Source organism: Aspergillus clavatus, genomic scaffold (assembly GCF_000002715.2).
Source record: "Aspergillus clavatus NRRL 1 1099423829802 genomic scaffold, whole genome shotgun sequence".
Taxonomy (NCBI): domain Eukaryota; kingdom Fungi; phylum Ascomycota; class Eurotiomycetes; order Eurotiales; family Aspergillaceae; genus Aspergillus; species Aspergillus clavatus.
In genome coordinates, this window is record NW_001517097.1 from 2677839 (window position 1) to 2705629 (window position 27791).

The 27791-nt window shown below is 49.8% G+C and overlaps 12 protein-coding genes across 12 annotated transcripts; 6 read left to right on the forward strand and 6 right to left on the reverse strand.

Annotated features, from left to right (window-relative positions):
* Positions 1-5133: 5133 nt before the first annotated feature.
* Positions 5134-6280, reverse strand: ACLA_042450 (alpha/beta hydrolase; the record flags this gene model as incomplete). Its single annotated transcript, XM_001271447.1, has 2 exons — positions 5134-6029; positions 6082-6280. 2 exons carry the CDS (start codon positions 6278-6280, stop codon positions 5134-5136), a joined length of 1095 nt encoding a protein of 364 aa, XP_001271448.1.
* A 324-nt stretch (positions 6281-6604) lies between these two features.
* ACLA_042460 (oligopeptide transporter) lies at positions 6605-8585 on the forward strand (the record flags this gene model as incomplete). Its single annotated transcript, XM_001271448.1, has 7 exons — positions 6605-6813; positions 6867-7286; positions 7339-7437; positions 7489-7738; positions 7796-7952; positions 8006-8252; positions 8300-8585. The coding sequence occupies 7 exons, from the start codon at positions 6605-6607 to the stop codon at positions 8583-8585; spliced, it is 1668 nt and encodes a 555-aa protein (XP_001271449.1).
* A 325-nt stretch (positions 8586-8910) lies between these two features.
* On the forward strand, positions 8911-10360 carry ACLA_042470 (transcription factor domain protein; the record flags this gene model as incomplete). Its single annotated transcript, XM_001271449.1, has 2 exons — positions 8911-9704; positions 9757-10360. The coding sequence occupies 2 exons, from the start codon at positions 8911-8913 to the stop codon at positions 10358-10360; spliced, it is 1398 nt and encodes a 465-aa protein (XP_001271450.1).
* Positions 10361-10454: 94 nt separating this feature from the next.
* On the forward strand, positions 10455-11068 carry ACLA_042480 (fungal specific transcription factor domain-containing protein; the record flags this gene model as incomplete). The annotated part of the gene is made up of 2 exons (XM_001271450.1): positions 10455-10779; positions 10827-11068. 2 exons carry the CDS (start codon positions 10455-10457, stop codon positions 11066-11068), a joined length of 567 nt encoding a protein of 188 aa, XP_001271451.1.
* A 560-nt stretch (positions 11069-11628) lies between these two features.
* On the forward strand, positions 11629-12176 carry ACLA_042490 (uncharacterized protein; the record flags this gene model as incomplete). Its single annotated transcript, XM_001271451.1, has 3 exons — positions 11629-11673; positions 11791-12024; positions 12078-12176. The coding sequence occupies 3 exons, from the start codon at positions 11629-11631 to the stop codon at positions 12174-12176; spliced, it is 378 nt and encodes a 125-aa protein (XP_001271452.1).
* Positions 12177-13073: 897 nt separating this feature from the next.
* Positions 13074-15158, forward strand: ACLA_042500 (Zn(II)2Cys6 transcription factor; the record flags this gene model as incomplete). The annotated part of the gene is made up of 4 exons (XM_001271452.1): positions 13074-13304; positions 13381-13500; positions 13574-14041; positions 14106-15158. The coding sequence occupies exons 1-4, from the start codon at positions 13077-13079 to the stop codon at positions 15156-15158; spliced, it is 1869 nt and encodes a 622-aa protein (XP_001271453.1). The 5' UTR covers positions 13074-13076.
* Positions 15159-15456: 298 nt separating this feature from the next.
* ACLA_042510 (putative monocarboxylate permease) lies at positions 15457-17054 on the reverse strand (the record flags this gene model as incomplete). The annotated part of the gene is made up of 5 exons (XM_001271453.1): positions 15457-15886; positions 15939-16347; positions 16412-16586; positions 16686-16792; positions 16847-17054. The coding sequence occupies 5 exons, from the start codon at positions 17052-17054 to the stop codon at positions 15457-15459; spliced, it is 1329 nt and encodes a 442-aa protein (XP_001271454.1).
* A 1024-nt stretch (positions 17055-18078) lies between these two features.
* On the forward strand, positions 18079-18655 carry ACLA_042520 (putative calcium/calmodulin dependent protein kinase; the record flags this gene model as incomplete). The annotated part of the gene is made up of 2 exons (XM_001271454.1): positions 18079-18243; positions 18296-18655. 2 exons carry the CDS (start codon positions 18079-18081, stop codon positions 18653-18655), a joined length of 525 nt encoding a protein of 174 aa, XP_001271455.1.
* A 1190-nt stretch (positions 18656-19845) lies between these two features.
* ACLA_042530 (type 1 glutamine amidotransferase) lies at positions 19846-20799 on the reverse strand (the record flags this gene model as incomplete). Its single annotated transcript, XM_001271455.1, has 1 exon — positions 19846-20799. The coding sequence occupies one exon, from the start codon at positions 20797-20799 to the stop codon at positions 19846-19848; it is 954 nt and encodes a 317-aa protein (XP_001271456.1).
* Positions 20800-21391: 592 nt separating this feature from the next.
* Positions 21392-22928, reverse strand: ACLA_042540 (MFS transporter; the record flags this gene model as incomplete). Its single annotated transcript, XM_001271456.1, has 3 exons — positions 21392-21996; positions 22132-22316; positions 22384-22928. 3 exons carry the CDS (start codon positions 22926-22928, stop codon positions 21392-21394), a joined length of 1335 nt encoding a protein of 444 aa, XP_001271457.1.
* A 1152-nt stretch (positions 22929-24080) lies between these two features.
* On the reverse strand, positions 24081-24275 carry nscC (FAD-dependent monooxygenase nscC; the record flags this gene model as incomplete). Its single annotated transcript, XM_001271457.1, has 1 exon — positions 24081-24275. The coding sequence occupies one exon, from the start codon at positions 24273-24275 to the stop codon at positions 24081-24083; it is 195 nt and encodes a 64-aa protein (XP_001271458.1).
* A 450-nt stretch (positions 24276-24725) lies between these two features.
* ACLA_042560 (putative C6 transcription factor) lies at positions 24726-26834 on the reverse strand (the record flags this gene model as incomplete). The annotated part of the gene is made up of 2 exons (XM_001271458.1): positions 24726-26427; positions 26485-26834. The coding sequence occupies 2 exons, from the start codon at positions 26832-26834 to the stop codon at positions 24726-24728; spliced, it is 2052 nt and encodes a 683-aa protein (XP_001271459.1).
* Between the last annotated feature and the right edge of the window lie 957 nt (positions 26835-27791).

A 27791-nucleotide genomic window follows, 5' to 3' on the forward strand; every position in this document is an offset into this window, starting at 1 on the left:
TGAGAGAGATGGTTGACCGGAAATGCTTCTGGAGAATTGAATCCATGGTTGGATGAAGCCTCATCATACGGAGTACGGAGTAGACTGATTTTGCCGTCTCCATAATGACGACAGCTCTGTGTCTCGAGTCTACTAATAATATGAGACATCTGGACTGTCTGTCACCAGTGGGGAGAGTCAGCCGTGGGCCGCCAGCCATAAGCCACGTCTTGTGGCTATTTTGGGCAGATCTTCGTATTACATTATCATTAGGATATCATTGGAGGATTTATCCGAGAATCCTCTCTTTCTACCTGGTGTGTGGGCTTATCAGGGCTTGCCTGCCGAGAGCTGGCGCATCTGTTTGAACCGCCATATATAGATACTTCCTCCCCGCCGTCGCCTGATTTTGCGGGCAAAGTGCATCGGACCCTTTGGTGTCTTCCTCGCCTCCCCGATCAGATCATTTCAATCCGATCAATAGATACTGAGGGTTTGGAATCACCAGGGGCATTGATTCCACACTACACAAAACGGGAGCCAGCAGATCCAAGTGTCCCCACCCGCCTTACTGAACCGGCGCTCAAGATTCTGCGAGGGGTGGGCGGGGAAGGGGGAAAGGAAAAAAAAAAAAAGAAAAAAAGGAAAATTCTAGCAGAGCCTAGTAATCGATAATCGAATGAATAATATGCTTGGAATAGCTGGGTCTTCGAAATAAGAAACGACCCAAGTCCGCAACACTTGCCACTCTTTGCTTGTACTGGCTGTGCTGTGCTAAATTGATCCATATCTAGTCCCTTCATCCCTGCTGGAGAGAGCAGCATAGAGTGGAGGATCCATTAGGAGTCCCACTGGTGGCGTTTCCAGCCGATACCTGACCAACGAGCCGTCGTCAGCGCTATCAGTGACCTGCAAAACCCTGGTTACGACTGACGGGACAGCTGTGGGCTGTGGTTCATCTTTAGTTTCGGCCATTGAGACTGGAGAGCCTGGGGAATGATTACTCCGTACAATGCCCATTTTACCGACACCCGCCTGGACCCAGGATATTCATTGTCTTTCGAAACCAGAGGAGCCGATGAAGGGAAAGGAAATCAGGGACACACTCGTACCATGTTCCAGGGCACCCTCGGCCAGGGACAACCTCAGTAGAATTCATGTTTTTAACAGTGGATTGACAATTTGACTGAATAATGGACACTGGGCAGTGGGCACTCAGAAATTTCATGATCCATCAAAATCAGGGCCTACCACTGTCCGGGACTCAACTCACCAACAGCCGACTGTGATTGTGTGACCATTTGGGTGCACCACACTATCCCTGATGGAGCCGAGTGAAAACTCATTAGTGAGACCATTACTTGACCGACATCTGATTACTCAGTACTTACTACTGACTACTTTGAGGATACATTGACGAGGCGAGCAAGTATGTCGAGGATCTTCCTGTCCGGACTACTCACGGAGTATTAATCGTATTTAGTCGGCTGAGAGAGATCATCCTCGGTGGATTCCATATCTATCGACGGAAGACCGAGCATCCAGATCTCGATTTCTTCCCCGATGGCGTGTGTGTGCATCAGAATTGTGTACCGATTCTTCTGGATCGGTTTCTGCGGTGATAAATGGCCACTGGGAGCCTATTCCGAGTTAGTGCTGCTGATTCAGCACCCTCGCCCTCTTGGCCTTTTTCTTTTTGGGATTTTTTGGATCAAAAACTCTGCCAGGATCCGAGTCGGTGTTGTGGTGGTTGGGGAGTGGTGACAACAATGCCCCCCCCCCCAGGATCAATCTAGTATCACTACGGAGTAATCATAATGGTTAGCAATCAGCATCTGTCGACTGTCGTACATACAGAGTAGTTTGGTGGTGCAAGGAACCCTGACCGTTTATTGTGTGACATCTATTGGTTCTTCTGTACGCGCCGAGGCGTCAAGCTTCATCTTGCACAAGATGGATGTCGGCTACTCTTCCCCTGCTCGCTCCTACGAATTCTTCTCGATACGCGCCCGTACTATTCATAGAGCGGATATCGCCATACCCAACGTGGAGCCGAATCTCTTAACAGTCCTCTTGTGCAACGCTGGTCTACAGGTGGAAGAGCCTGTTATAGTCTTATAGAAGGCTGGGATGCAGCAGGGATACATCGGTTGTCCTAAACAAGAACAAAGTCATTCAAATCAGTCGAGTTTTCAACTCTTGTCACTGTCAACAGTGCATTTATAGAGAGCTCATCTCTTTCTGATTGGGTCCCACATGTGCTACATCTCTTGAATGCACACACAGACGTGCATTGCATTGCTGATGGTGAGGAACTGGGCAGCGAGTAGACATAAGAGATCACTGCCACAACTATCTAGTTTTCTGTGGCTCATTCTGATAAGATTCGAATTCTATAGAGATGAGATACAGAGCCAGGATGAGGTAAAAAAAACATTGTGCCGTTTAAGACATCAAGTGGGCCCTTCTGAAGGTTGTGTCATTCTAAATATATATATCACTAGATCACATAATAATACGCGGACTGGAGTATGATAGTATCAAATGCTGCGGAGATCTGCGGTTTTCTGACGATCTAGATTAGCTCTGTAGTTTTGCAAGGTTTCCGATGTCCAGGAGGCACAAGGGATGAAACAAGGACCACACATGATAGACATGGAGAGAGAACTTTTCAATTCATCCCAGCTGTAAGTGCACGTCTGGCATTAGAGAAAGACGGAATCCGTCCGTGGGATATGAGACATAGCACAGCCCCCGGCGGATGGAGCCTTGAAGCAAGATTTGAACCCATAGCTTCGGAAACCAGTGCCCGTCTGGGGCCCCGACTCCAAATCTTACCACTCTGATTCTTTCGTCCATGGCCAGTGCCTCACCGTTGTTGATGTAGATGGCTGTCCCGGCGCTGCGGTTGGGAAGCAGAGACCCCCGCATACTTCCGTCTGCGTACAAATTTGGCCAGCAGGACAATCCTGGGATGCACCCACAACACAAGGAATGCTCGGCAAAGCCGTCGGGGTTGCGATACAGACGCCACCACAGGCTGCAGAGGGAGCTTGACAGGCCATTGTTGGGGTACAGGTCGACCCGACGGGACAGGCACCGCCCATCATGCATGGGATTTGTGGCGGTGGAGTTGGAATTGCAATACAGGCGCCGCCACAAGACCCTCCGCCGGTTGAAGGGCAGATCATGGTCGGAGTGCAGCTTGAACCGGTTGGGCAGCCAGTCGATGCGCCGCCGACTACACAGGATACTTGCGGAGGAGGCGTGGTCACCGATATACACAGTCCATGGCAAACCATCGTCTGCGTGCAGATTGAACCGGTTGGACACGGTGAACCACCCAGTGTGCAAGGGACGGTGTATATCGGAGTTGGAGTTGGGGTCGGAGTTGTGCTCATTCCTGGACATCGATCGTTGTGATTCTGCTGTGCAATGGTGATCCCAAGAGTAAGGTAAACGGCAGAGAGAAATGCCACTGGATGCATTTTGATCATTCTGGCTGAATACTGTAGTGGATAACGAAGAACAGGGCGCATCGAATAACCTCTTTACCTTGATCTAAGAGGCCTCCCGAGCTTGTCTATATATGTGGCCCACGAAAAATCCGTGAAGGATGTAAAAAATCAGACACGATTTGTGGGGAGCATGTCAGCAGATCAACTGTACATGGATATTTCTAATGCCAACCCTCTGAGTCTTGTTCTTCCAATACAGAGCATGAGAGCTCCTGGATAGATTGCGGTACAACGCAATAAACTCATCGCAGGAAGCAAATTCGAGACAGAAGTTCCGTATGACTGGAGTTTGTTTCGACGCCACTTCGTATAGAGTAAGAGCTGATCTTGTGGCACCAATGAAGATCGGATAGCAATTACAGGCCAAACCGAAACAACAATTCTTGGTAATGACATTGTGCCCTTAATTTCCAGCGATGGGAATGAAGGAATCGCCTGATCCGGTTCTGATTGCCTCCTGCCGTGTCGACCTTGGGGGGAGGATTCTGATCTGCACGTTGAATGCCTATGGCCAGAGCAGCACGATCCTACAGCGGATCCTAGAGGTTTCCTCACTTACACAAAATTTTAGGGTGGAAAGACTAGCCCCTGGGGAACCTTCAAGCAAGCATGATGTTGCACTATGCTCGGGGTCACCAACGAGTGGAACGAACCTAATCGCATTGAGCACAGTCGAGGTCTTGGGTGTTCGACGGACATGATCGGTGCTGCACAAATTACCTGGGATGAGGTATACCTGTGCACCCTGTGTGCAAGCTGACATTATCGCATGCGTTCCTGTTAGGGCATTGCTAAGTAACATTCATTATGCTCATCTGCCGGTTCAAAGCAACAGGGGGACCAGGGCAAAGCCTTTCCTCGAGCAGTAAATCCCGTAAAGAATATTGAGATCTTGAATAGCGACATCATCGGAGTCCAGTGGCTCATTTTGCCAATTCTATCATGGTCCATTCCCTAGCAATACGACACCAGGGATTGTATTGAGACCGAGTCAGGTTGATGCTTGAGTTTTGTGATAAAGGCCAGGTGTCCGAGGTTGAGAGTACCTCTGCGCATAGCTGAGAATCTCGACGAGAAAATCTGAAATTTCTATCAACCCTTACCAATACAAACAGCTGGCAACTCATTGAAGCTGTCTGGTCGCCTGTTATAGCGGCTGAACGTGGTCGGTGCTCAGGAGAGGGCGTGGATGATGTCCGAATCATGTAGCAGTTTTGACAACAAGCAGCTGCACCAGTACCTGACAAGTTAAAACCACCAGAACGTCCGTTGAGAAAATATGATTCCAGATGTAATGCCTGGCGTGGCGTGCTTGAAAGTGACATGGTGAACAGTAGAGGATACCAGTATGACGTGGAATCAACATACTGCGCGGCATTTCGAGGGAATGATTAATTGATGAACAAGATAGGGTATTCGATGTGTTTGCAAGTAGATTGTTCATGTCAGAAGGCACCGTGATGAGGCACGGTAAGCTACGAGGTGTGTCCTGGGGGGTTATGTGTAGAATGAAAGCTTAACCATAATATTGACGCAGAGTTTATGAGCAATACTTAGATTTGGAAGAGATCGTCACTGATTAATAGGTATACGGGTTTACTCCACACTTGAGAACAGTAATTCAATCTGCATGAAATCATTTGTGGTTGAGTCTATGTCCGTGAGCCCTAACAAGCAGGTCTGCCGTATCTTTGATGAACTCGCGACTCTTGGCCAGCCCCCGCTCCGGATGGTTATAGTGCGCAAATGCATGCGGCACGCCCGCGTACCGCTTGGTAGAGACGGTGTTGCCGGCCTGTCGTAACAACTCCCCGTAGAACTCCCCCTCGTCGCGCTCGACGTCAAATTCCGCCGTTACTATGTGTGCGGGTGCCAAACCAGTGAGGTTGGGCGACAAGACAGGCGTCATACGCCAGTCACTTAGCGTTTGCGCGCGTGAACTCTCATCTGTCCCGATGTAATAGTTCAGAAACCAGGATTCGCGCGCGAGGGGAGACCAAGGGAGATCCGAGAAGACGATTGCGCTTGGATACACGCAGGTGCTCGCAGTGATCGGCTCCGCATTGAGATCAACCGGGACGTATCGCATATCTGTCGCTGGGACGATCATGAGTTGTAGTCGAAGGTCGATAGCCGGGGAGCGATCGCGGGCGAAATGTGCCAAAACAGCGGTGATGAGGCCGCCCGAGGACAATCCGCTGATGGAGATGGAGGTAGAGTCTGCGTTTAGGGTGTCTGCATGAGCAAGTGTCCACTCCACGGCTGCCCAGCAGTCATAGATAGCTGTAGGAAACGGAAATTGCGGAGCAAGGCGGTAGTCGACATCAATGACAATGATGCAGGCTTCGTTGCAGATGCTGCGACACCAGGCGGCTTCGCTTTGTAGCCCACCAAGCACCCAGCCGCCGCCATGGAAGTTGAGGTGAACCGGAAAGGGTCCGGTTCCGGGTGGCGTATAGACTCGACAGACAATGGTGCCAGTAGGTTTTGTAACGGGGACTGTGTAGTCTTGAACGTGATGCACATCGGGGCCTGCAGAGTCAGTCTCCATACACTCAATGGCGCAGGATGGGAGGGATCCTACCTGTCCAGGTCGGATATGTGAAGCTGTACTTGGCGGGAGATCTTCTGACTTCGTCCACGGAAACCAAATGAGCTCCAATCACGTCTTTGCCGTGCGTCGACCACATTTGCCGCCATTCAGGATCCAATCTAGGCAAATATCTTGCCGGGATAGAGTTTGCGCAGGTCTCGATAGGAGAAACCTTCGTCTGCTCCAACATTGTTGCCAATGTCATCAGTGAATTCTTGGACGAGGCAATTGCAATCGAAAAGAACAGCAGACTTCTGAAGTATGAATTAGTATCTTTCAACCATCACCTATCTTATCCTACTACGTGGGCCATCGGCATCGTGTATGATTGGCGGCATCCACGGGGTTGCGATAGGCACGCGAGAACGGCACCCGTTCGTATCTCCCCCGCACATTCTTATCTTGGCCTGGGTGATAGTGTGGAGATCGAAATGGCCGTCTATAAACTAGAGCATACCCCTGCATCGATGGCAGACCGTCTGACGTTGGACACTTCGAAAATACCATACCCACAATGCCTGGATACATTGACAGCTATCATGACCAGCAGGACCGGGAGGCGGATCCCCAAGACAAACCTTTACCAGCCGAAGACGTGCAGGCCCTCGGCCTGCGTCGAGTTCCAGACCGTATGCCGTGGGTTGCTCTGCTCATCATCGTCGTCGAACTAGGAGAACGATTCACCTACTTTGGGCTGAGTGGGCCTCTGCAAAACTATATCAAGTAGGTCATGTTGTTACCCTCCTTGCTCGCCGTCTTTAACACTGAGAGGGAAGAAATCCACATATACCAGGGGCAGCACTTCCCGGTGCTCTAGGCAAGGGCCAAGCTATCGCTACAGCGCTCGGAAACTTCTTCAAGTTCTGGGCTTATGCATCGACCGTTCTCGGCGCGGTGGTCGCAGACCAGTATGTCGGCAAATTCAAGGCCATTGTCATCGCATCTGGTATCTATATTGTGGGGTTGACGGTCCTTGTGGCGACGGCTACACCTGCAGCCATCAATGGCGGATCCGCATATGGTGGCCTGATTGCAGCAATGGTGATCATCGGGCTCGGCACCGGAGGGATCAAGGCGAACGTGACCCCGTTCTGCGCAGAGCAGTACCAGAGCGCACGAGCGTATGTGAAGACCTTGAAGTCGGGAGAGCGCGTTGTGGTTTGCCCGCAGCTCACTGTGGAGCGAATGTTTTTATGGTGTGTTCCTTTCCCTTTTGATACTTCACTAGACTGGACTGACGTGTGGGAGGTTCTACTGGGCGGTCAATGTCGGCGCCCTTTCGCCGTTGATCACGGTCAACGTTGAAGCGCATGCTTCGTTCTGGCTTGCTTTTCTCATCCCGTTAATGTAATACATCTTATCCCTCAGCTCAGTCTGGATGTGGTCTAACATGAACAGAGTGATTGTTCTCGCCGCCTTCGTCTTCATCAGCGCCAACAGGCTGTTCGTCAAGACCCAGCCGCAGGGCTCCCCAATTGTTGATGCAGCCCGAACGGTATATGTCGCCATTGCTGAGAGGGGTTTCAACAATGCGAAGCCTAGCGTCCTGCGAGAACATGGCCGGATTGACAAGTATTCCGTCGCATCTGATGCCAAATACACAGATCGCAGCGTCCAGGAAGTTAAGACGGGGATTACGGCCTGCAAGGTATGTCCATTATCCTATTGCGGGTTGAAGGATGTTCCACAACTAAACGATTTCAAGTTGTTCCTCCTCTTTCCTTTTTACTTCGTCTGCTGGATCCAGATCTGGAACAATCTCATCTCCCAGGCCGGTCAGATGGCCCTGCATGGGACTCCCAACGATCTTCTGCAAAACCTGGACCCCATCGCTTTGATCATTTTTATTCCTCTGCTTGACTGTAAGTGATTCATATCACCGCTCTTTGTCCGGAAACTAACAGGCAGGTTTTAGTGGTGGTTTATCCCCTTCTACGCCGGTACAAGATCAACTTCCGCCCAGAGTTGAAGATCACCGCAGGGTTTTTGATGGCCTCCCTATCTATGGTGTATGCAAGCGTCCTGCAGCATTATATCTATATCTCTCCAGCCGAGAGTATCCACGTCTGGATTCAGGCCCCGGCATATGTGCTCGTTGCGTTTTCGGAGGCATTTGTGATCGTGACGGGGCTCGAGATTGCCTTTACCAAGGCACCAGAAAGGTATGTCCTGTTATCTACTCAACTCTGCTGATTACTAACAGGAGTAGTCTTCGATCACTGGTCTCGGCTCTGTTCTGGCTGACGATTGGCGTGGCGGCGGCTATCTGTATCGGACTGGCGCCAGTGTCGCAGGATCCGTACTTGGTCTGGATGTACGGATCGCTGGCCATTGTCGGATTTGTAGCGGGGATTGTGTTTTATGTATTGTTTGGGAGGGCACTGGACGAGCCGGTGACAGTCCTGGAGTCGGTGGAAGCAGGCGTACCGGCCAGTGACGAAGAAGCTGTCAATAGCAAGAGCATGGTCGTGACAGCCAACAGCAAGGAATTGTAGATAGTAGTTAATATCAGATGTTATTTTATGCACCACTCTCATACACTTTGCTCAGCTGATGTTGAAGAACTCAACCAAGAGGATAAACCCCTGTTCCGATATAGGTTGAGGATTGAGAAATGCGTTGGGTAATGGATAGAGATAAACGAAATATATATTTCATAATCCAGCTCCAACTTCCCTCTGGATGACTAAGCCGAACTCTGATAGAACGTCACGTGTGTCTACATGACTCAGCGTATCGAGCGCATAGGAGAGTCATATCAAGCGTCAATGCTGCGAACTCTCGGGAAATCAGTTCCTCAACTGAACCTCCCACGCTGGGATGACCCTTCAACCGAAGGAACCGCCTCGGATTGCTCCAAAACCTCGTTCTGTTGTCTCGGCTGGCCGGCGGTACATGAGTAAAGCCCAGCGAGCATGCGATTTCTGTCGATCCCGCAAATCGGCCTGTCAGATCGATACAGCGCCTCCATGCCGCCAATGCAAGGCGCATGCACAGCTCTGCGAGTTTACGGACCGCATAGTTCGGAAGAAACGGCCAATTCCACAAGCCAAGCCGTCCACGTCGCCAACCCACACTCATGATGGCCGTGATGAGCAGAGACGACCGCAAGAGTCGCCTTCGAGGGAGGTGCAGCAGTGCCTGTCGTTTGTGCCATTGACGGGGAGCTCGTTTTCATTAGGATCACCAGGATTTGATGCTCACATGCTGGATTTTGACTTGGATCGTGGGCTGGAGGAGGCTTTGCGCAGTTCTGTAGATGATGGTCAGGCAGTAATGGATGAGCTCATGCTGAGCTTACATGACAGCAGTGTTGCTAATCACGCTTCGCTCGAAAGTCATCAGCCTCTGGTGGGGGAGTTATGCGGTCTGACCGGCGATATGGACCCGTACCTCCTGCGACATTATCAATTTGATGAGAAGTCACGGTTTGCGTTTTCCAAGTTGACTATCTGCAGCATGCAAGACACAGAGGTCCCAGTGCAGCTTTTGCTATCGAAGACGGATATAAATGCAGATGTAAAAGCACAAACTCGACTGACCAGCCCGGGAGATGACTCCATCGATCTCTCCGATCTTGTGCCTCCCGAGATCGGACAGCGGTTAATTCAGCTGTACGTGGGAGTTTCGTCTGCAATTTGCGATCAAGTATTAACTGAGCCTTAGCTTCTTCCGATTCATTAATCCACTGTTCCCGATCTTACGTCGGAGTGATGTCCCCAATCCATCGACCGCATCGACACATCTTCTCGCAGCGATCTATTTAATCACCCAACCGTTTACTACTTTTGACGACTACCTCTGTATCGAGCTGGTATACAATCGTCCATCGCCACATAGTTTATTTGGCATCGCCTGGAGAGCATTGAACAACGCCCTCTCCGAACCAAACTTCGCGTCTCTTCAGGCTGGTCTTATCCTGCTGCTGCAGCCGCCGGCAAATCCGCTGCTTCTCGACAGCGCTTTCAAGTGGACACTTCTCGGTATGATTGTATCTATGGCTCAAACGCTGGGAATTCATCTCGATCCCAGTCTCTGGAATTTGCCAGACCACGAAATCCGCATGCGTCGGGTCTTATCGTGGATGGTCTATGCTGTGGATAAATGGCTGGCTGCGAGCTTGGGCCGGCCAAGCCATATCTCTCGGGATGAGTGGTTGATTACGGAATTGGATCCTGCTGATATAAGCTTCGATATCAAGAATGACTCTTATGCTTGTCAATTCTCCAATCTCACGGTCATCTTGGACAAGGTCTTGGGGAATCTCTAGTAACCCTCCCCCAACTGCATACCAAATCTGTGCACTAATGATAGGCAGCTCCTTGCGTTCAGTGTCCACCTTATCGAAAGACTATCAGCGAACCATGTCTGTTGCGCGTCCCATCATGCAGGACCTGACTACATGGCAGGCAAATCTACCACCCTCCCTTGTGATTGAACACCGAGCCACCACCGAGCCACCGACGTCCGACGCCTCGGCTTCGCTACACATTGCCTATCAATCCGTTAAAATCCTTGTACTTCGCGCACTACTGCGCCCTTTCAGAATACCTGGCCATGGAGAGCAAACTCCCGAATGGCAAGCCGCAAAGGCACATGTTCTCAAGGCCGCATCCGCCGAAACAGAAGCTGCGCTGAGCGTAGTTTCTTCCTTTAGTCCTGTACACTACCAAGCTTTCTGGGCACCTTGTCAGTATTATTGGCCGACTTGAGAAAAACTTCACTAACAATATCAGGGTCGAAAACCGGATTTGCATTGATAACGAATCTCCTTTTCTCCCTCGCCATCATGGTGCACCAGGAGCGTAAATCGCAGGATGGCTCGTCCAATGAATATATGAAAGCTAGAGAAGCGCTGGATCGTGCAAGGATAATTTTCCGGTTACATGCTAAGAGTTTAGACATGATTCAATTTGCTCTTCTCCGTATCGATGCAGTTTTTTGGATTGGCTGGGAGAAGGTCTTGGGCTTCCAATAACACCAGCTACAGATTTATTATGCAGCCGCAGATCATGCTGTAACATGGAATTGATAGTATAATGATACAATGATGAATTGGGCAGAGACTCGATGATTTGCATCCTTTAGCAGTAGTGACAGCCATAGCCATACCAGACTCGTGCCCCATTGCCACGAGGACATGGCCATTTTGTTATTCTATTATGGTATTACCTTGGTTGGGTTTCGCATCTGATATTCCAGTCTATCATGGCATTGAAGCTTTACTATAGAGCCTGAGTAGGCAGCCTGCATTATGAGTTCAATCGATTCTATGCTTTCTTAATCACCCTAAAACACAGGCAACAAGCAGCAGACCACTAATGCTAGAATGCTCACAGATCAAGTCCATGAAAATCCAGTTATTATCATACATGTGTGCTGCAGGGCTCCACATTATCTGGATATCACTGTTAAGACCATCCGTTACTGTTTGCTTGCTGCTAGTATCTAGTCAATACAGCCACAGTGAGCTGAGCAACATTAATTATAAGATGATCTTACCTCCCTCAAACTTGGTTCATAAGCCATTGTCTCAACATGTCTGCGTCCATCCAGCGCGTTGCGGCAGCTGCTGTCCACGCCGTAGGTGAAGCAAATGTAGCATTAGCACATTTGAATTTTGACTTCTCTTTGGTCAAAGTGGAAGTTCCTGTAAAATTGCAACTAATCAGCCAACAGCTATCTAGATCCCGAAAACAGTCTGCCGAGGAAGGCTCGTTCCATATCCTTGCTCAAAGGCTTGGTGCACTGTTTTACGACGTCCTTCCAGACGTGCCAAAGCTGCTGGAAGTATACGGCCTCCGTGTGACTGAGATTCTGCAGGAAACAATGGCCACAATTGAGCAGCCCAAAGGCCTCGCTGAGACATTTTTCGGCTCCCACCTCGGGATCGATTACACGACCATCGGGGCAAGCGCCACGAGCGGTAGACCTGTACTTCGGATGCATCTTCTAGCCTGTATGCTGGCTCGAATTTGGTTCCACAGGAAGCGACAGCCACCTGGGAAGAGCTTGTCAGTCACCGGCAGCTTGTCATCAAGCAGCAAGCAGTGTCCAATGAGGCGGCATGTTACAATGCAACGTAGGCGGCGGCGATACATGAGATATGCCGCTCACACATCACTCTGACACCGAATGGTGCGTATAAAGTCCCGCAGCCCTGCCAACTCAACCAGCAAATTTGCGATGGCTGCAAATTCCAGGCTAAGTTTGAGGATGTAGTAGCGCTCTCCTCATGGCGACGTATAGCGTCTCCGAATAGAATGGCCGACTAAACCACATAGCCCTCAAGCTCAATCGTCTTTCATGGTTGAAGCTCGCCCCCCGATGAGCTGGGCGACAATCCCTCCTTTCACACTACCAGTGGTATAGGGAGTCGGACACTTCATCATCATCACTTTCTCCAATACAGGAGCCATCAAGGAAAGCCTTGCAAGGAATCAAGCAAAAGAATTGAGATCAGCCACGATTACTATGGCCTTGAATGGTTCTAGCAAGTTTGCCCAAAACGCGAACTATTCCTCCCACAGCTGTTTGGCTAATTCTTGTACCTCATCCTCTACCATCTCGGGGAGATTCAGCAGCTCGTTGTCTGTCTGGGCACATTGGCCCCCATAGCCTCTTCCAGAAGACGCTGTAACAATGACTCTGGCATCGTTGATTGGTCATAGTTTCCCTGCCGAAGTTCGACCCATCCGTGCCGATTTTGACGATTGAGCGAGCCGCCTACCGAGGTCTGTATTGAGGTACCTTAGTTATAGACCATACCTACCCCGTGAGAAGCACGTAGTAATACCCAGGCACTGGAAGTCAATCCTGGCAAGAGCACTTCGGATTGGCTGATGATGCCTGTCGCGGGGTTTCACTGAACCGCCGAACAGCCGAATGCCCAACATCACATTTCTTCCTCTCTCCTTGACCCGGGTTTCCACCGCCACGATCAAAGTCCAAAGGTCCTGCGAGTATAGTCAATTGGTCTGTCCAGAATGGATAACTCAACGGAGCAAGCTGAGCCACCAGCCGTTTCAAGGCGTTATACCGTGGAGCGCTCTTGTCTTCGGTGTCATAAGCGCAAGGTACGTTGCAATCGGGCCATGCCCTGTTCGACATGTCTCCAAGCCAAGACCCTGTGTCGATACCCTGGCCCCGAGCGGACAAAGCGCCGGTCACACAGACCAAAGGTCATTCCTCGTCTGGAGGAATTGGAGCGTGTTGTAGCGGCAATCAGCCAGGGAGAACTTGCTGGACCATCTACCCAGTCACTGTCCACTTCAGCATTGCCACTTGAAGAAGTCCCTGACAAAGAAAAATCCAACCAGGCCGGCTGCACCAACTGAAGGTGTTCTGGTGAAAGAAGGAGCTTCCACTCGGTATATCAATGAAGTGCTGCTCTCGCGCGTCTTGGTGGAGGTCTGTATGGCTCTATGATATTCCAATGCCTTGGTGCTGTTTAAGCAGATGAACTCACTCTAGTCTGGTTCAGGAACGCGACCTTCAACTCGCCATGAGCAATCCCACGACTACGAACCGGAGCCAACGGAGTAGATGCTCATCTTTAAGTGGATTTAATGGTCTTATTTCAAACCCCCTTTTGTCAGTCGACATTACCTCTCTGTACCCGCCTCGAGGGCAGGCAGGCCAACTATGGCAGGTCTACCTGAATAATGTAGATGTGCTTCTGAAGTTGCTTCACATCCCGACCACGCAACCCGCTGTATTTGCTGCCATCAACAATCCAAGCCAGGTCCCTCCCGACCTGAGCGCCCTGCTCTTCTCTATCTACTTCGCGGCCTTGACCAGCCTTCGCCTAGGTGACACTCACATCATGTCAGATGAAGAACGGCAACGTGCACTCCAGGGATTCCAACGCGGTTTAGAGGTCTCGCTGCACATGGCATCATTCTTAGATTCGCCAACTATCACTTATTTACAAGCCATGTCAATATACCTGGTAAGAAGACACCCCTGCCTTCAGCGTATTGCGTGCCGCAGCTGACTCCCAATGCATGAAACAGCTGTGCTATCGAAATCACAATGGTAGTCGATCCGGCTGGACCTTGAACGGCATGCTCATCCGAACGGCCCAGTGGATGGGTCTGCATCGCGATGGTGAGACTTTCGGTCTCTCTCCGTTGGATTGCGAGGTCCGTCGCCGATTATGGTACCAGGTTATCGGTTCGGATGCCCGAGTAGCTGAGGACCATGGCCTTTCTACCAGTGGGTTTGGAGGTTTTTGTGACACCAAGCTGCCCCTCAATGTAGATGACCGCGACCTTTCTCCTGAAATGGAGACAGCTCCAGCTTCAAAACTGCGATGGACTGAAATGACCATATTTTTGGTAACTGCCGAGATGAATCAAGCCCTGCAACAAGTATCTCGACTTTCTGTTACCGTTAGAAATGGGAACGAAAAAATGTTAAGCTTGGAGCAGCTCCTGGAGAGTATCAAATCGCGCATAAACGACAAGTACCTGAGGCATTGCGATCCGAATATCCCCATCCAGAAATCAGCCCTGCTCTTGGGACGCGTGCTGATGGGCAAACTTGAAGTCTTAGTTCGCCAGCAATACCTCAGAGGGCTCAGCGCAGAAGAGTCCGCTGCCCGCGCCACAGAAAACACGTTGTCGTTGGCGTGTGACACCATTGAGATCGGGAACGAGCTGAAAACCAATGAGCTTCTGAGCAACTTTCACTGGCTCTTCTCGACCTACACGCAGTATCACCTCTTGAAATATGCTCTTTGGCATCTATGTGTCCGACCCGGCGATCATGGCGCTGATCGTGCCTGGGAAGTGGTTGATACGTCGTTCAGTTTAGTTGAAAACCCCAGCTGGCCAAGTCCGGGACTTAAATGGAATGTTTTAAGAAAGCTTCGAGAAAAAGCATTGGATATTTGGTATGCTTTTGCGCAACCCCCAAATGTTCGCTCTGATTCAACTGCCCCCGATACTACGGGAGTGTTGCTCGATGACAGCAGTATTCTAACACTCGGAGATGGAATGGCTTGGGATCTGGATTCGACCTGTTTTCCGAATTTAGGCCCATCAGACTTTTGGTATACAGGATAAGTGCAGAATCACAATATCAGGTGTTTATATGTGTTTATATTGTGCATAGTACCACTCTTTGTAATCTCTCTGCCTTCAAACAAACGAGTTGGGCAGTTTGAATTAAAGTTGATTGACGGCCGAAGTTTCGTATCTTCCCATCATCACAACGTTGTTCTAATTTTGCCTTATACAACAAGACAGGGCACAGCTTCCATTTAGATGTTACAAACAACAGCGGTGCCTAGGTAGCAACATTCACTACCTTCCTAACGTCATGCCTCTTGTCATCTGCCAGCCAATGACCGCTGCGTCAAGACTAGAATCTTGCAATCAATCTGAACCCGGTAAGCTTCAGTCGAGCTGCAAAGACCAACGTTGTCCCCACCAGCAGGAGTACACCAGCAAAGATTTTCATGCCAATATATGAACCATTATTGTCGGCCAGGATGGCCCCAGCAATAGGGTTGGTGGTCAAACCGCTGACGGAAGCAAAGAGGAAGATAAGACCGATACGGTATCCTATTTGCTGGAACGGAGAAATTTTGACAACGAGGGCAGCAGCAAGCGCTACGTATGCGCCGGAAGCGAAGCCAAACAGGACTGCAAATGCGATGATGGCTGCATTTCCAGCAGCTGGAATCCAGAGCGCAAGGATCAAGATCCCAGCCAGGTAACAGACCGAAACGAAGATGTTATAGGCGCCCAAGTGGTCGGCCAGCACACCCGCACCGACACAGCCAAATAGGCTATCAGAATGTTAGCTGTAGCACACTGCGAAGTCCTGTCATTCACTCTTACCTTCCAGCGTTGAGAATAGCAAGCAAATACTGAGCCAGATCATACCCCATACCCTGAGAGAGAGCTTCAACGACCAAGTAGTTGATGATAATAAACACCCCGAATGTCAACAACATGAATCCTACAATCACCAGGACCATTTTGGAATCGCGGAATGGCTGGCTGAGCGCGGCCCGCGTTAGAGACTGAGGCGAGGGTGGCAGGCGAGACCGGATAGTCAGGTTTGCGATGATGAGCAAAAGCAGAATCAGGAACCCCCCTATCCGCATTGCCCACCCGAATCCCACTTCTGGGATGAATCGCTCTATCATGATGGGAAAAATCACTCCCCCCACACTGGATCCGCTCGACACGATGCCGTAGGCTGCACCGCGTCTCTTGTCAAACCAGTCTGGAACGACACTGATTGCTAGAACATAGGGCTGTCTTAGTTTCTTCTAGGTTCACAACGCCCACAGAGAGATGCGACTTACCTGGTTGGAAAATAATCGACACCCCGATGGCGCTACATACGCCTTGCGAAAGGAGCACCTGATAGTATTCCTTTGATATGGAACACATCATCAGACCAAAGACGTGAAGCAGTGAGCCGACCAGTATTAAGTAACGGGCACCATATGTATCATACAAGCGACCGACGACGGGTCCCTATTCAGTACCCAGAAGGATTAAAGGTCAGAGAGACGAGCAATGAGATGGAGAATGAAGGGGAAGCAAGCAACTGAGACGGAAACTGGGAAATCCTACCATCGCGTACATGAAGAAGATTTGCAACGAGGGGATCCACGCAATCGTGCTGGCTGAGTACTGGCGTAGCAAAGTCTTCTCATAATAATTTTGAAAAATTCCAACGCCTGCAGTAGTTTAGTAAATAGTCTTCCCTTCAAAGGAAGCTTCTCACGCCGTACTATTGATCCACCCAAAACTGCAGAACAGCACACTCCACGCTCCTAGAATAACCAGCCATGCAGTGATTCCACCGTCAGGGGGGTTGGTTTTGTTCCATCCCGGGGGTGCTTGCGGTGAGATATCCTTCTCAGCGTCCACGTCGTTTGGGTAATCGGACTCTGAATGAGGATCGACTTCCTCGGGTACGCGAGCATGATCGGTTGACATTTTCCAGGAAGCACAATAGGTGGCCACTGAATAGTTATATGGATTATGATCAGTCAAGTCAAAGAAGTCTTTGATCCAGTGTCCCTCATTGTGTAAAGAGACTTGACTTTTGAACGAGATTTGAGCCCTCAACTTATACATTGGTGGCCCTGTATCTATGGGTGGTCAACGCGGTCGTTCAGCGAAAGGCCGATCCTCTGCCTGCGCCACCTCGGACTCTTCCAACTCGGCAATTGGCATTAGCACCGGATCTTCAATCTGAATCCGGTCGAGCACGCCTGTGTTGGAGACTGGAGGGAGCTCCCAGCCAAGATGAGATTCTTGTGGAGCCGAAATGGCCGATCACGAAGGCTGATTGATTGGCTACATCATCACCCTCCTTAGCATCGACCTGATGCTTCCTCCCTTCTTTCATCAGTGTCGCAGCAGAACAAATTTGGTCCCATGCCTACACCCGCATCTTCCAGAATACCATGTTTAAAAGGAACATTGTCAAAATGGCGTCCGCGACTAACGAATGCATTGGGGCATCTGGATCATGTTACCGTTTCAAAGAACTACTCCAAGAAAAACCACATATGGGTCGCGTCTGGTTGGCAAAGTCCGACGTTCTTCACGCGTATTATTTGGCAGGCCAGCTAATTATTGTAGATCCGGACAAGATCAATTTATTTTAAAAGACATACCAAAGGATATTTTCAAAAACTTTCATGAGAAAATATGGCCCCAGTTACAGCAGTGTTCATTCATCCGATTGCCATGCGACACCATACCGGGCCAACAAATATTTGTGTACAAATATTTGACCGATGACTTCCTCAACCTAGTCAAGAAGGGCTTACCTCCACGAGCGCAGAAGCAGATTCTTAAGGCTAGTCTGCGAGGTATTGCTGAATTACATGATCGAGATGTCGTCCATTTAGGTACTCCCCATTGCACTACAGTTCGGTCCCTTAGGTTACTAAGTCTAGATATCAAGCCAGACAATATTATGGTTGAATGCCAGCACAATGGTCAAAATACTATGGTTGAACAGGTTCAGATCATCGACCTTGAAAATGCTGCGTACCTTCCTAAGGGCAGATGTATCAAAGGTATGCTTGCGGGTAATGACAATTGGCGAAGCCCTGAGGCGCACTTCAAGGGTGAGCTTAATAAACCAACTGATGTTCTTTCATTTGGGGTCGTCGTGAGTTTCTTAGATCCAATTGAAAGGAGTTTTACTAAAATGGCCTTGTTAGTGCATCTACGCTATGCTCGGGCGTGTCATCTTCGGTCCTGACGAGGATTTCAGAAAACATCAGACGCAGGGTGCACTGCCTGCTTTCATCCGCCTGCAACGCCAAGTGTCGTATTTTGGAGACTCAGACGGGATTAAAGGTCTTCTGAAACACATTGCCGATGATGAGATTAGTTGCCAGGTCCTAAGGATGCTATGGGATGAAAGGTCTGAGGAACACATCCCATACAAACTATTTTCCGAGTGGCCCGAAGTCGTCGATCCAACATTCAAAGATCTTATTCAGCGACTCACAAACCTGGACCCGACCAAACGAGCCACAGCGTGTCAGGCATTGGAGCATCCATGGTTTTATGATTAGGTAGACCGTTAAAGTACTCAGGCTACGGTGACTATTGGGTGATCTTCGACAGAAAGCAGATTGTGGATTCATACCCCAGCCAGTTTAGTTGCAGGAAATCTCCGGAAATGAACCGTTATTGTCCAAGAATAACAGCCACAAAGACGTATCAAGAGGTGGATGCATCTATGCCGTGTAGAACAAGAGGCAAGGCTGAGCTTAGAGGTAGGACAGAAAGTTATTCACCCCTGGTATGACTTTATGCCACCAACAAACCGTTGTTTCAGCTTTGCTCCGCTCCTATTTGAAAGACAAGCTGCAACAGTCAGGCTTGTGGTCTTGTTAAGTATGATTTGGCTAAATGTACCATGCATAACGCTGATGCTAGTAATACAAAAACCGTCACTGGCTGAATTGAGCCAATCGTCTACCTGCAAGTCTCGCATCTCTACTAGGTGAAATACATTGCGTCAAAACAGAAATAAGACATTTCTAAGTATTATTGTCCTATAGATATCTGATAAGGAAGGTGACTAGTACAGGTAGTAGTGATGGCTGCTAGAGGATCTTAAAGCAGGTCTAAATAACTTCCATTAGTCTCCTACGTGTGCAGTGCGTCTTCATAATCATTATATAAAACCCAACTATCCTTGCTAATGATATCTGCATTGGTGGCCCTGTATATATGGGTGTTCAACACAGTCGTTCGGCGAAAGGCCGATCTTCTGCCTGCGCCACCTCAGACTCTTCCAACTCGGCAATGGGCATTAGCACCCGATCTTCCCATTGAGTACGTAGAAAGCAGGCCGTGCAAGCTCACTATTCATGCACCATATCATACCCCACACCTTTATCGAGAACCAGACGTGGACAGCATTCTAAGGCTAGAGCTACAAGCCGGTTTCTGCTCTTATAGATGTCGCTCCGGCGTCTTATCGAGTGTCAATGGGGAAGCAATCAACGCAAGCACTTTTGGTGAGTTGTTGCAGTAATCAATCAATGAACTATTGAGAGAGCCTCTTCGCCTGGACCAGATAACATCTTCACTGGCTCAGAGTCTGGAAAAGCGTAACTCCTTGCTGAGAGGTGATATTGATACCACCATGTTGCTCCTCCGCCAGAATTCACTACTATGTCTTTGTACGCATAACTGTGGTCTTTCTACTTATCACTGACAGTTACTCCATAATCGGGCTACTCCAAGGAAGGCATTAGCAGCCTTTCACCTTCATCTTCATGGCCTTATCAACAATTTCACCACCAGCATGTCCCACTCTCATATCTTCCCCGGCAAAAAACAAAACTACCATCTCCGCCGCAACTTCTGAATCATCCTCCCCATGCTTCACCTCAATCTCCCTCAAATATCCTTCTACTAACTCCCCATCCCAGCCCCACCTCCTCCCAAACTTTAGACACGTTTCCCGGTTCACAGTCGGATCAAACTCAAAGTGTCCCTGGAAGGTTAGTACCCGTCCAGGGCGGTATAATCCCTGCACGGGACACCGCGTCGTCGAACCGACATTGATCCAGTCATCCGGCAGCTCGCGCTCAGCAACAACCCAATCCCCATGAATAAGCTGTAGCCTCATCACCCTTTTCTCCTCTACCTCTGCCTCCGACATCAGGGAAGCTAGCAAAGGAGCCCGAAACCTCGCCATAAACTCGCGCGAGAGCGCAACAGCACCAACCCCCACCTCATACCCCGCAGGACAAGCCTCCACAACACACCTGGGAACCAATGCCTGCGCGAGGACCTGATGCCCGAAACACGAGCCGAAGAGCTTAATGTGCGAGCAGTTTGTATACACATCGGTCACGAAAGACAGCAGGGGCGAGATCCATGGGTATTGATCTGGACGGTAGACTGAGGCGGAGGAGCCGGTTAGGAGGATGGCGTCTATACTTCTGCGCTCTCCTGGGCTTTCTCTATTGCGAGCTAGGGGTGGTGATGGACGAAGGAGATGTAATGGGGGAAAGATACCACCGACGACATCGTAGGAGGAGGTGCTGATTGTTATTTCTCTACCTTTGCCGAGGGTCTGAGACAGGCGTGCTGCGGCGGCGCCAAGGAGATTGGTGAATTGGGAGCTGTAGAGACCACGGGCAGCGTAGACGGTTGAGACGGGGATGTCAAGGTCGAGGATGGCGATATGGATGTGCATCTTTCCTCTGTTTCTTTTCCCTTGTTCTTGAGTGTGAATTTCGTATGAAGGGAGTTTGGTGTATGGAGTTGAAGAGTGTGTTGGTGGGGACTGTTCGTCGGATTCGATTACCGGATGGGGCGAGATTTTCCTGGTGTGCAGTAAGTAGCAAGCTGATCATGTAGAATGGTTGATTAGATTTCGGATACGGGTGCATATGTAATAGAGCAGGTACTGTAGCTCGCTCATGAACTTTACAGTGCATCCATGCCGAACAGTGGTAGTAGTGGGAGTACTCCTATTGTTGCCACTTTGAGAGCTACGACCTAATTGGGACTACAGTCACAGGTAGCACCGCTAGGCATAGTTGTCTTGCTGCCATTCAAGGAGATATCTAGTACTTTATATGCTAGATCATTAGCGCATTCTCGAAAATTTTGCAAGTGAGAACTGGTTATGGTATTTGAAATAAGTCATAATATCGTACTTCATCCCATTCCCTAGTATCAGGGGACTTGTTTCGCAAGCTTATCATTATACTTTCTAACAACGGTTGCATCCATCACTACCCAGCAGCATACTTGGAAATGGAACGGAGGTTAGGCCCAAAGTATCAAAACGCAAAAGGTGCAACCCAGCCAATACCCATGGTGATGAATGCGAGCATGCTGGTCCCCCATCCATAGCCCAGAGCTTCGTACATGTACGGAGCAAAGAGCGGAAACCCAAAGCCAGTCAAGCTATGCAGAATCGCGCAGGCCGCCATGGCACTCGCACCGTAGGTTTGGTAGCTATCAACGATGTATGTCTGCATGCCCTGTAGGCAGGAGATGGTACCCATGGTAAAGATCAGCGCACCAATGTTAGGCATAACCCAGTGCGTGTTCCCAATGCTCCAGCCATACCAGAAGAGGCCAATAGTGCTGATCACAGAGCCGACAGCTAGCGACGGCATACGGAACTCAGGCTTGCCGACGTTGTTATTCTGCGCTTTGAGAGTCTTGTAAATGCGGTCCACAAGCTTGAGGTTGAAAACGAGGCCAATAAACGACCCGATGGCGATGGAGAGGTAGTTGAGTCCGCCGATGCCGGAGCTCTCACGGTAGACCACAGTCCAGATTTCGGGGAACGTCGCGAACATGAGATACGTGATGCCGAAGAGGTATGCCATGTAGGTGGCCATACAGAAGACGATAGGCTGAGTCAGGAACAGGAGTACTGGTTGCTCAAAGGCATGGAGCAGCTTATAGACGAGCGTTTATATCATTTCTTCAGTGTGCAGGTTTTGGTTGCCTGTCGCCTCAATAAGACGTCCACAGCGCTTATGCAGGAGCGTCGCCGGATGACACTCACGCAGCCAGATGAATCCAACGATTTGAACAGCGACGGCGGCGGCAGAGGTTGACCAGGAGACCCAGCGCCATGTCGAGTACTGAGCAATGAAGCCACCCGCAATAGGTCCAACGACGGGCCCAAGGAGCGGTCCAAGAGTGTAAACGCCCATGGCCTTCCCGCGTTCTTCGGCGCTCCACATGTCGCTGTAAGACAAGTATTAGCAAAAGGAAATCGTATCTCGATGCGCTAACCGTTCCATTATTTTCTTACCTCACAGCGACTCCTCCAATTGCCAGTGGTGCACTGCCCCCAATGCCAGCCAGGAAGCGAAAAGCAAACAGCTGAGCCTTGGTCTGGGCGAACCCACATCCAAGATTCCAGGCTAGATACCACACGTTGCTCACCTGAAGGATGCGCACACGACCATAGAGCTCTGAAGCAGGACCGAAGAAGGTAGGACCGATCGCGTAGGCGAGGATGAAGATGGCCATGGAGAGGTACACCTCAATCTGGGTGTGCATTCCCAAGGTCTCAGCGAGGTCTTGCATGGCCGGGGCAATCATAGCAGATGATACCGGCGAGATGAAGACAAAAAGGGAAACGGCCCAGGTATTCTTCCACTTCTCGCCTTTGGGCCAGTTTTTGGGATTCTCCGGGTCATGTGGTCCGTTCCAAGTGACGAGATCCGGGTCTTTGTTGGCTTTAGTGTCGAACGGGGGGTCAGCTTCGCTCGTCGCTCTGGTTGCTTCGATGTCTTCCTTTTCAGGGAAGGGTGCTCCCACCTTTTCAGATGTGGTCGGATTGTTATCGCTCATCTTAGGAAATCAGATCGGATCAGATTAACGGAGACGAAGATTCTGATTTCCGAAGCAAGAGCTGAACTGCCAAGGCTTGTCTGGTTCTTTATATACTACCTTAGGCTCTTGAGATATCCAGCAGCCAATCACCGGCTGTATTTCTTCGGCCCCGAACAGCCCATGAGAGCCCGACTCGATGTCCAGTGGGGAGGCGCCATTTTTCGGACACCCGGCTATCAGGAAAAGAATATAAAGCTGCTAGAACAGTCTTAGGCGATTTAAAAACGTATTAACCGGGGTGTAGACGCCAATAAGTGTACAGCACTATGGCAGGTTGCTGACTCTACTCTCAATCGACGTGGCTGGGATATATATTGGTAGAGCTACTGTACCACTATACTAAATGGTCTTGCGATGACACGTTTCTTTCCTTGTATAGTGAGTATAATAGCATGTTCTTTCTGATAGTTGAATACTTGCGTGTGTGATAATCATGGGATTACTATGAATCTATAGGACTTCAAGTGGTGGGGAGGACGAATAAACAGTACTTAAAGATGGACTCTAGGTCATATCTAGGGATAACAGGAGAAGAAAGCTCGCCTTGTACGTGGGCCATGCGGAATAGGGATTGATGTATGAAGAGACGCTCATACGATGCCGACACGAGTATAGAACACCTATGTGCTCCTGAGCCAAGGCTCCCTGAAAATCTTGCCCTCTCCCCATTTCAGCGTCATGTCCATGCCCGACTGCCTGAAGATAAAAAGCTGTCGCAATTGCCAGGGTTCCTCGGGACGCACAAATCGTGACATTTGAGTGTTCACGCTGTTAGCCCTTACCTAGGATAAAGCAAATGAAAAAGAGGAATGGATCATGGGGACTTCTGACAAAGCAGTCGAGATCTTCTCGTGAGGTGTGGAACTCGCCGCGGTATACTACGACAGGAACCGCTTCCGGAACGATGCATGGAGCGACCTGGAATGCACTACGTGCAGGTTTTAGTATTTTGAACTTCACATGGCTTGCCAATGGGCTATCTAGGCCTACATAGCCGCCGAGGTTACTCCGCCAGCAGCGACCACCAACGAGCCCTTATATTCGGCCCCATTATCAAACACCGCCCTGACGTTGCCGATCGACCCCGAAATGCTCCTCAGCTTATGAGACCTATCTCACATCAAGTTTTTCGTCCCCACAGTCAGCCATCCAGGCTCGCAGGGCATTGCGATTAGCTCGTATGACAGCTGGACGGGCATCAGCTTCCGGGGCAATCAGCACTCTTCCGTCCGTGTTATCCCGTATCGCGAGATCATCCCAGCCAGTGCCGCTGATGAAGCAGTCCGGCGGAATGGCTTTAGTCATGCTCCGCAGAGATAGTCCGCCGAGGGCCTCTAGCAATGGGGAATAGCCCCAGTCGTGTAAGGAAATGGCAAATCCTTGGCTTCGTTCCGGCTGAGAGGCTTCGAAGACGATGTTATCATGCCACCATTCGTTTAAAGTCGCCCAGTCCTGATAGCCCCGCGCCTATAATAAGCACGGGGTTGGTACTACTGGCCATCATATCACCTGTCGAGGCCAACGAGTGCGATTGTCGGATGCCGGGCGGTAGACAGACTGTGCTGTCAACTCTGCCCTTATGAAATGGTAATGTTAAATATTTCTGTATCACTGCACCTCGTTATTCAATTTCACGCAGGCACTGGGTAGACCGCAGGCCCCGCTCAAAGTCTCTCAAAATATGAGGCCACCAACCAAGCCAAACCAGATCCCGATGGGCTTACACTATGACCGGGGCCGTCAAAGACGCCTACTTCAGCTCAGACTGTTGTTCCCTGTCCACAGCTGATCCCAAAACCCCCAATCCGAAGAGTCGAGGGTAAGGCCGCCATCAAGATCAATGTTTGTCCCATCGACATTATCGACAACGTCATCAAAAACAAAGACGCCATCTGCATCCCTATTGGTTGCCTCCATCTCATTAATGCTCTCCTGCTTCCCGTTGACTTTCAGTTCATGTTGAGCGCGCAGAGCCGTCACGAAACCCGGCTCTGGGGATGAATCCTTCGGGGGATTTGCAAGCCACGCCTTCAGGGTTGCTTTGCCGATGGTAATGTGCAGAGTTCTTTTTTGTTTTACAAGTTCCGTGTGATTCGAATAGACTTCTGCAACCTTGTTCCAGATAGTGCTTAGCTCCGACGTGGAGTAGAATCCAGCTTCTGCAAGGCTAAGCAGAATACAGAGAAGGGCGTCCCATATAAAAAAAGCTTGCATTTGCCATTGGAACTTCTTCATGCTTGGGTTGCCGTATATAGTGCTATTTGTATCGAGGATTCTTTCTGCAAGACCGCAGAGGTCTCTTCCTTGCGTATCAGTAATTGTTCGCTTGATCAGTGGTGGCATTCGAGCACGCAGTCGGACGGCGTTAGTTGCAGATCGCACGATTCCAATCGTCAAAAAGTGCAAGGGGTTCAAGATATCGCAGTACCGAAGAAATTTTATCTCGATGAGATCTTCAACCCCATCAATGAGCCGCTCAATGTCCTCTGCATCCCTGAATTGAATTGTGCCACCAATCTCCTTTGTTTTAACGCCCGTTCGGGTATAAAAATTGGACAGTTCAATCCGAGACAAACAGAAGATCATTTCCGTAGCGCACTTCTGCTCTTGAGGTTGCTGCGTCATACCGGGGAAGATCTGATCATCGTTAATGTTGAGCGGTTGCTTGGTATCCCAGGTATTAGGCAACAAGGAAATACCGGTCCCGGAAACTTGGCCCGCGTAACTGTCGAGGGGAAGCAGTTGCCAAAAGAGACGCCGTCGCATCTGAATCTCAAACGGCGGCAACCCAAGGTTTTCACCGTCATGGTGTAGCCCCATACGTTGGGCAAGGCGAATAGCGATTCCCGTCAGAACCCAAAGTGTGTGAGAGTCAATCTGAGTGCGCATGGCAATGAGGAAGAGTGTGCAAGCCTGTAGTACCGGCATTGATGTAGTCTTCAGCCACGGCGCATTGACGAGTGCCTGGTAAACAGCAGTCTGATATCTCGACATTAAAAGGGCCCTCGATTCGTTGAACGTTTGCAGACAGTCGCCGTTTGACATGGAAAACACAGCAAAATAGTAGATAACAAAGACCAGGCATTCGTCACTCTTCGAGGCGGCAGCAGGTTGTCTTGCGACCATGTCAACCATTTTTGCCACAGTTGGAACGTGAAGAACCTTGCAGAGAGGATCAACATTTTGCACGTACACATTCCAGAGCATGACAGCCGCCTCATAGCTGGGATGCTGCTCGGTGACGCTCTGGATGCCTCCATATATTGCCCCAGAGGCTGTGCGTGCCACAAGGGCGTCAAGAAGACCAGTTGGGGTGGTCTGCTCGGCTCCGGGGTCGTTGTTGTGATATTCATATGAGTCAGAATCAGATAATTCGTACAGGTCGCCTTCCCCAGCATTCAGAAGCACACTGTCAATATAGCGAGACTTGCCATGGGCGGAAAGCAGTTTACCAGCCCTAGCGGGTTGCGTGTCTTGTACTGGGGTTGGATCTCATGTGCTGAGGGTTGATGACTCCGTCTCCTTGTTGCTTTGGGTTGATGCAGAGGCCGCTGGGAGCAGATTGTTGTCCTGCAAGATGCGCTCGTACCGCGCGAGACGCTCATACACGTCTTTGAGCTCGCTTCGCGTCCTCTTCGGCGGCAGGTGAGCCTCGTAGACGCACTGGAGCTTGGCTTTGCGGCAGCTCAAGCATGCTGGCACAGCCCTGTTGCATTTAACCTTTTTGCGAACACAGGCTCGGCAATTAAAGTGCATTGTGGGCAAGTCTGTTTTGTAGGCATTCGTCACATCGGCAGACGATGCTCTAGCTGGTGCAGGAGCAATTTTGATGAGTCCTAATGTGATGGCGGTGTTAGCTTCCATGATTATTCTCCAATGACTTAGGTGTGTCGTGCTTTCAGGATTTATGAGTTAATACTAAATTAGGACAAGGGTAGTTGCCACAAGAGATCCCACACTATACCAAAATTGATAAGAGGCATAGTACACAGTAGTGCTGTAGTGAAAAGTACAGAGTAGCAAGCACCTATACTAGTAAATTAATAATTAACAACCACTTCTAGTCTTCACGTGATAATCCTATATAAATATAATCCACACGCAATACCAATAAAGTAAGCACTACATCCAACGCCATTACGACCACAACTGTGTGCATTAGGTTTCATGAAATTCTCTCAGTAGAGTAGAGTCCACAGGGGTCCAAGGGAGGCTGTTAGGGAGAGTAAAATAGATTGGATATGGTTCCTCAGCTTATAGATTATCTCAGTATGCTTAGCAGCAGGCTATACAAAATAGGAGGTAGAATATATGTGCACAGACCTCCCCAAGACAGTGTATCATTTACCTTTCATCAGCTTATATTGATTGGCTGCAGATGATGAAGCCCCCCACAGTACTCCGCGGGCCCACATTTGTCCGCAATCATAACCACAATGCGTAAGCTTAAAGCTCAAAACACACCCTGATTATGATTCCCATAGTCCAAATTCGATTCAGAATCATTCTAGGTGTGACCATCACCATGTCACTTCGCAAAACAGCTTGTCAATCATGTGTGACTGCTAAGAGACGATGTGACCTTGGGAGACCAAGTTGCTCTCGCTGTTGCAACAAATCCATTCCCTGTCACTATCCATATCCGCCTGCGCAGGCTGAAGACGATCAGACTCTAGCCACTGATCCCCTTTTAGGATCCAGTGTGATGGGTATTGCTACTAGCTCGGGCAGCTGCGGACTCGCCCCGTTGGAGAATTGGATAGAACAGCCCATGATCGCCGATCAAGGAGAAGATGTCCCCAATCCAATGTGGCTGTCAGA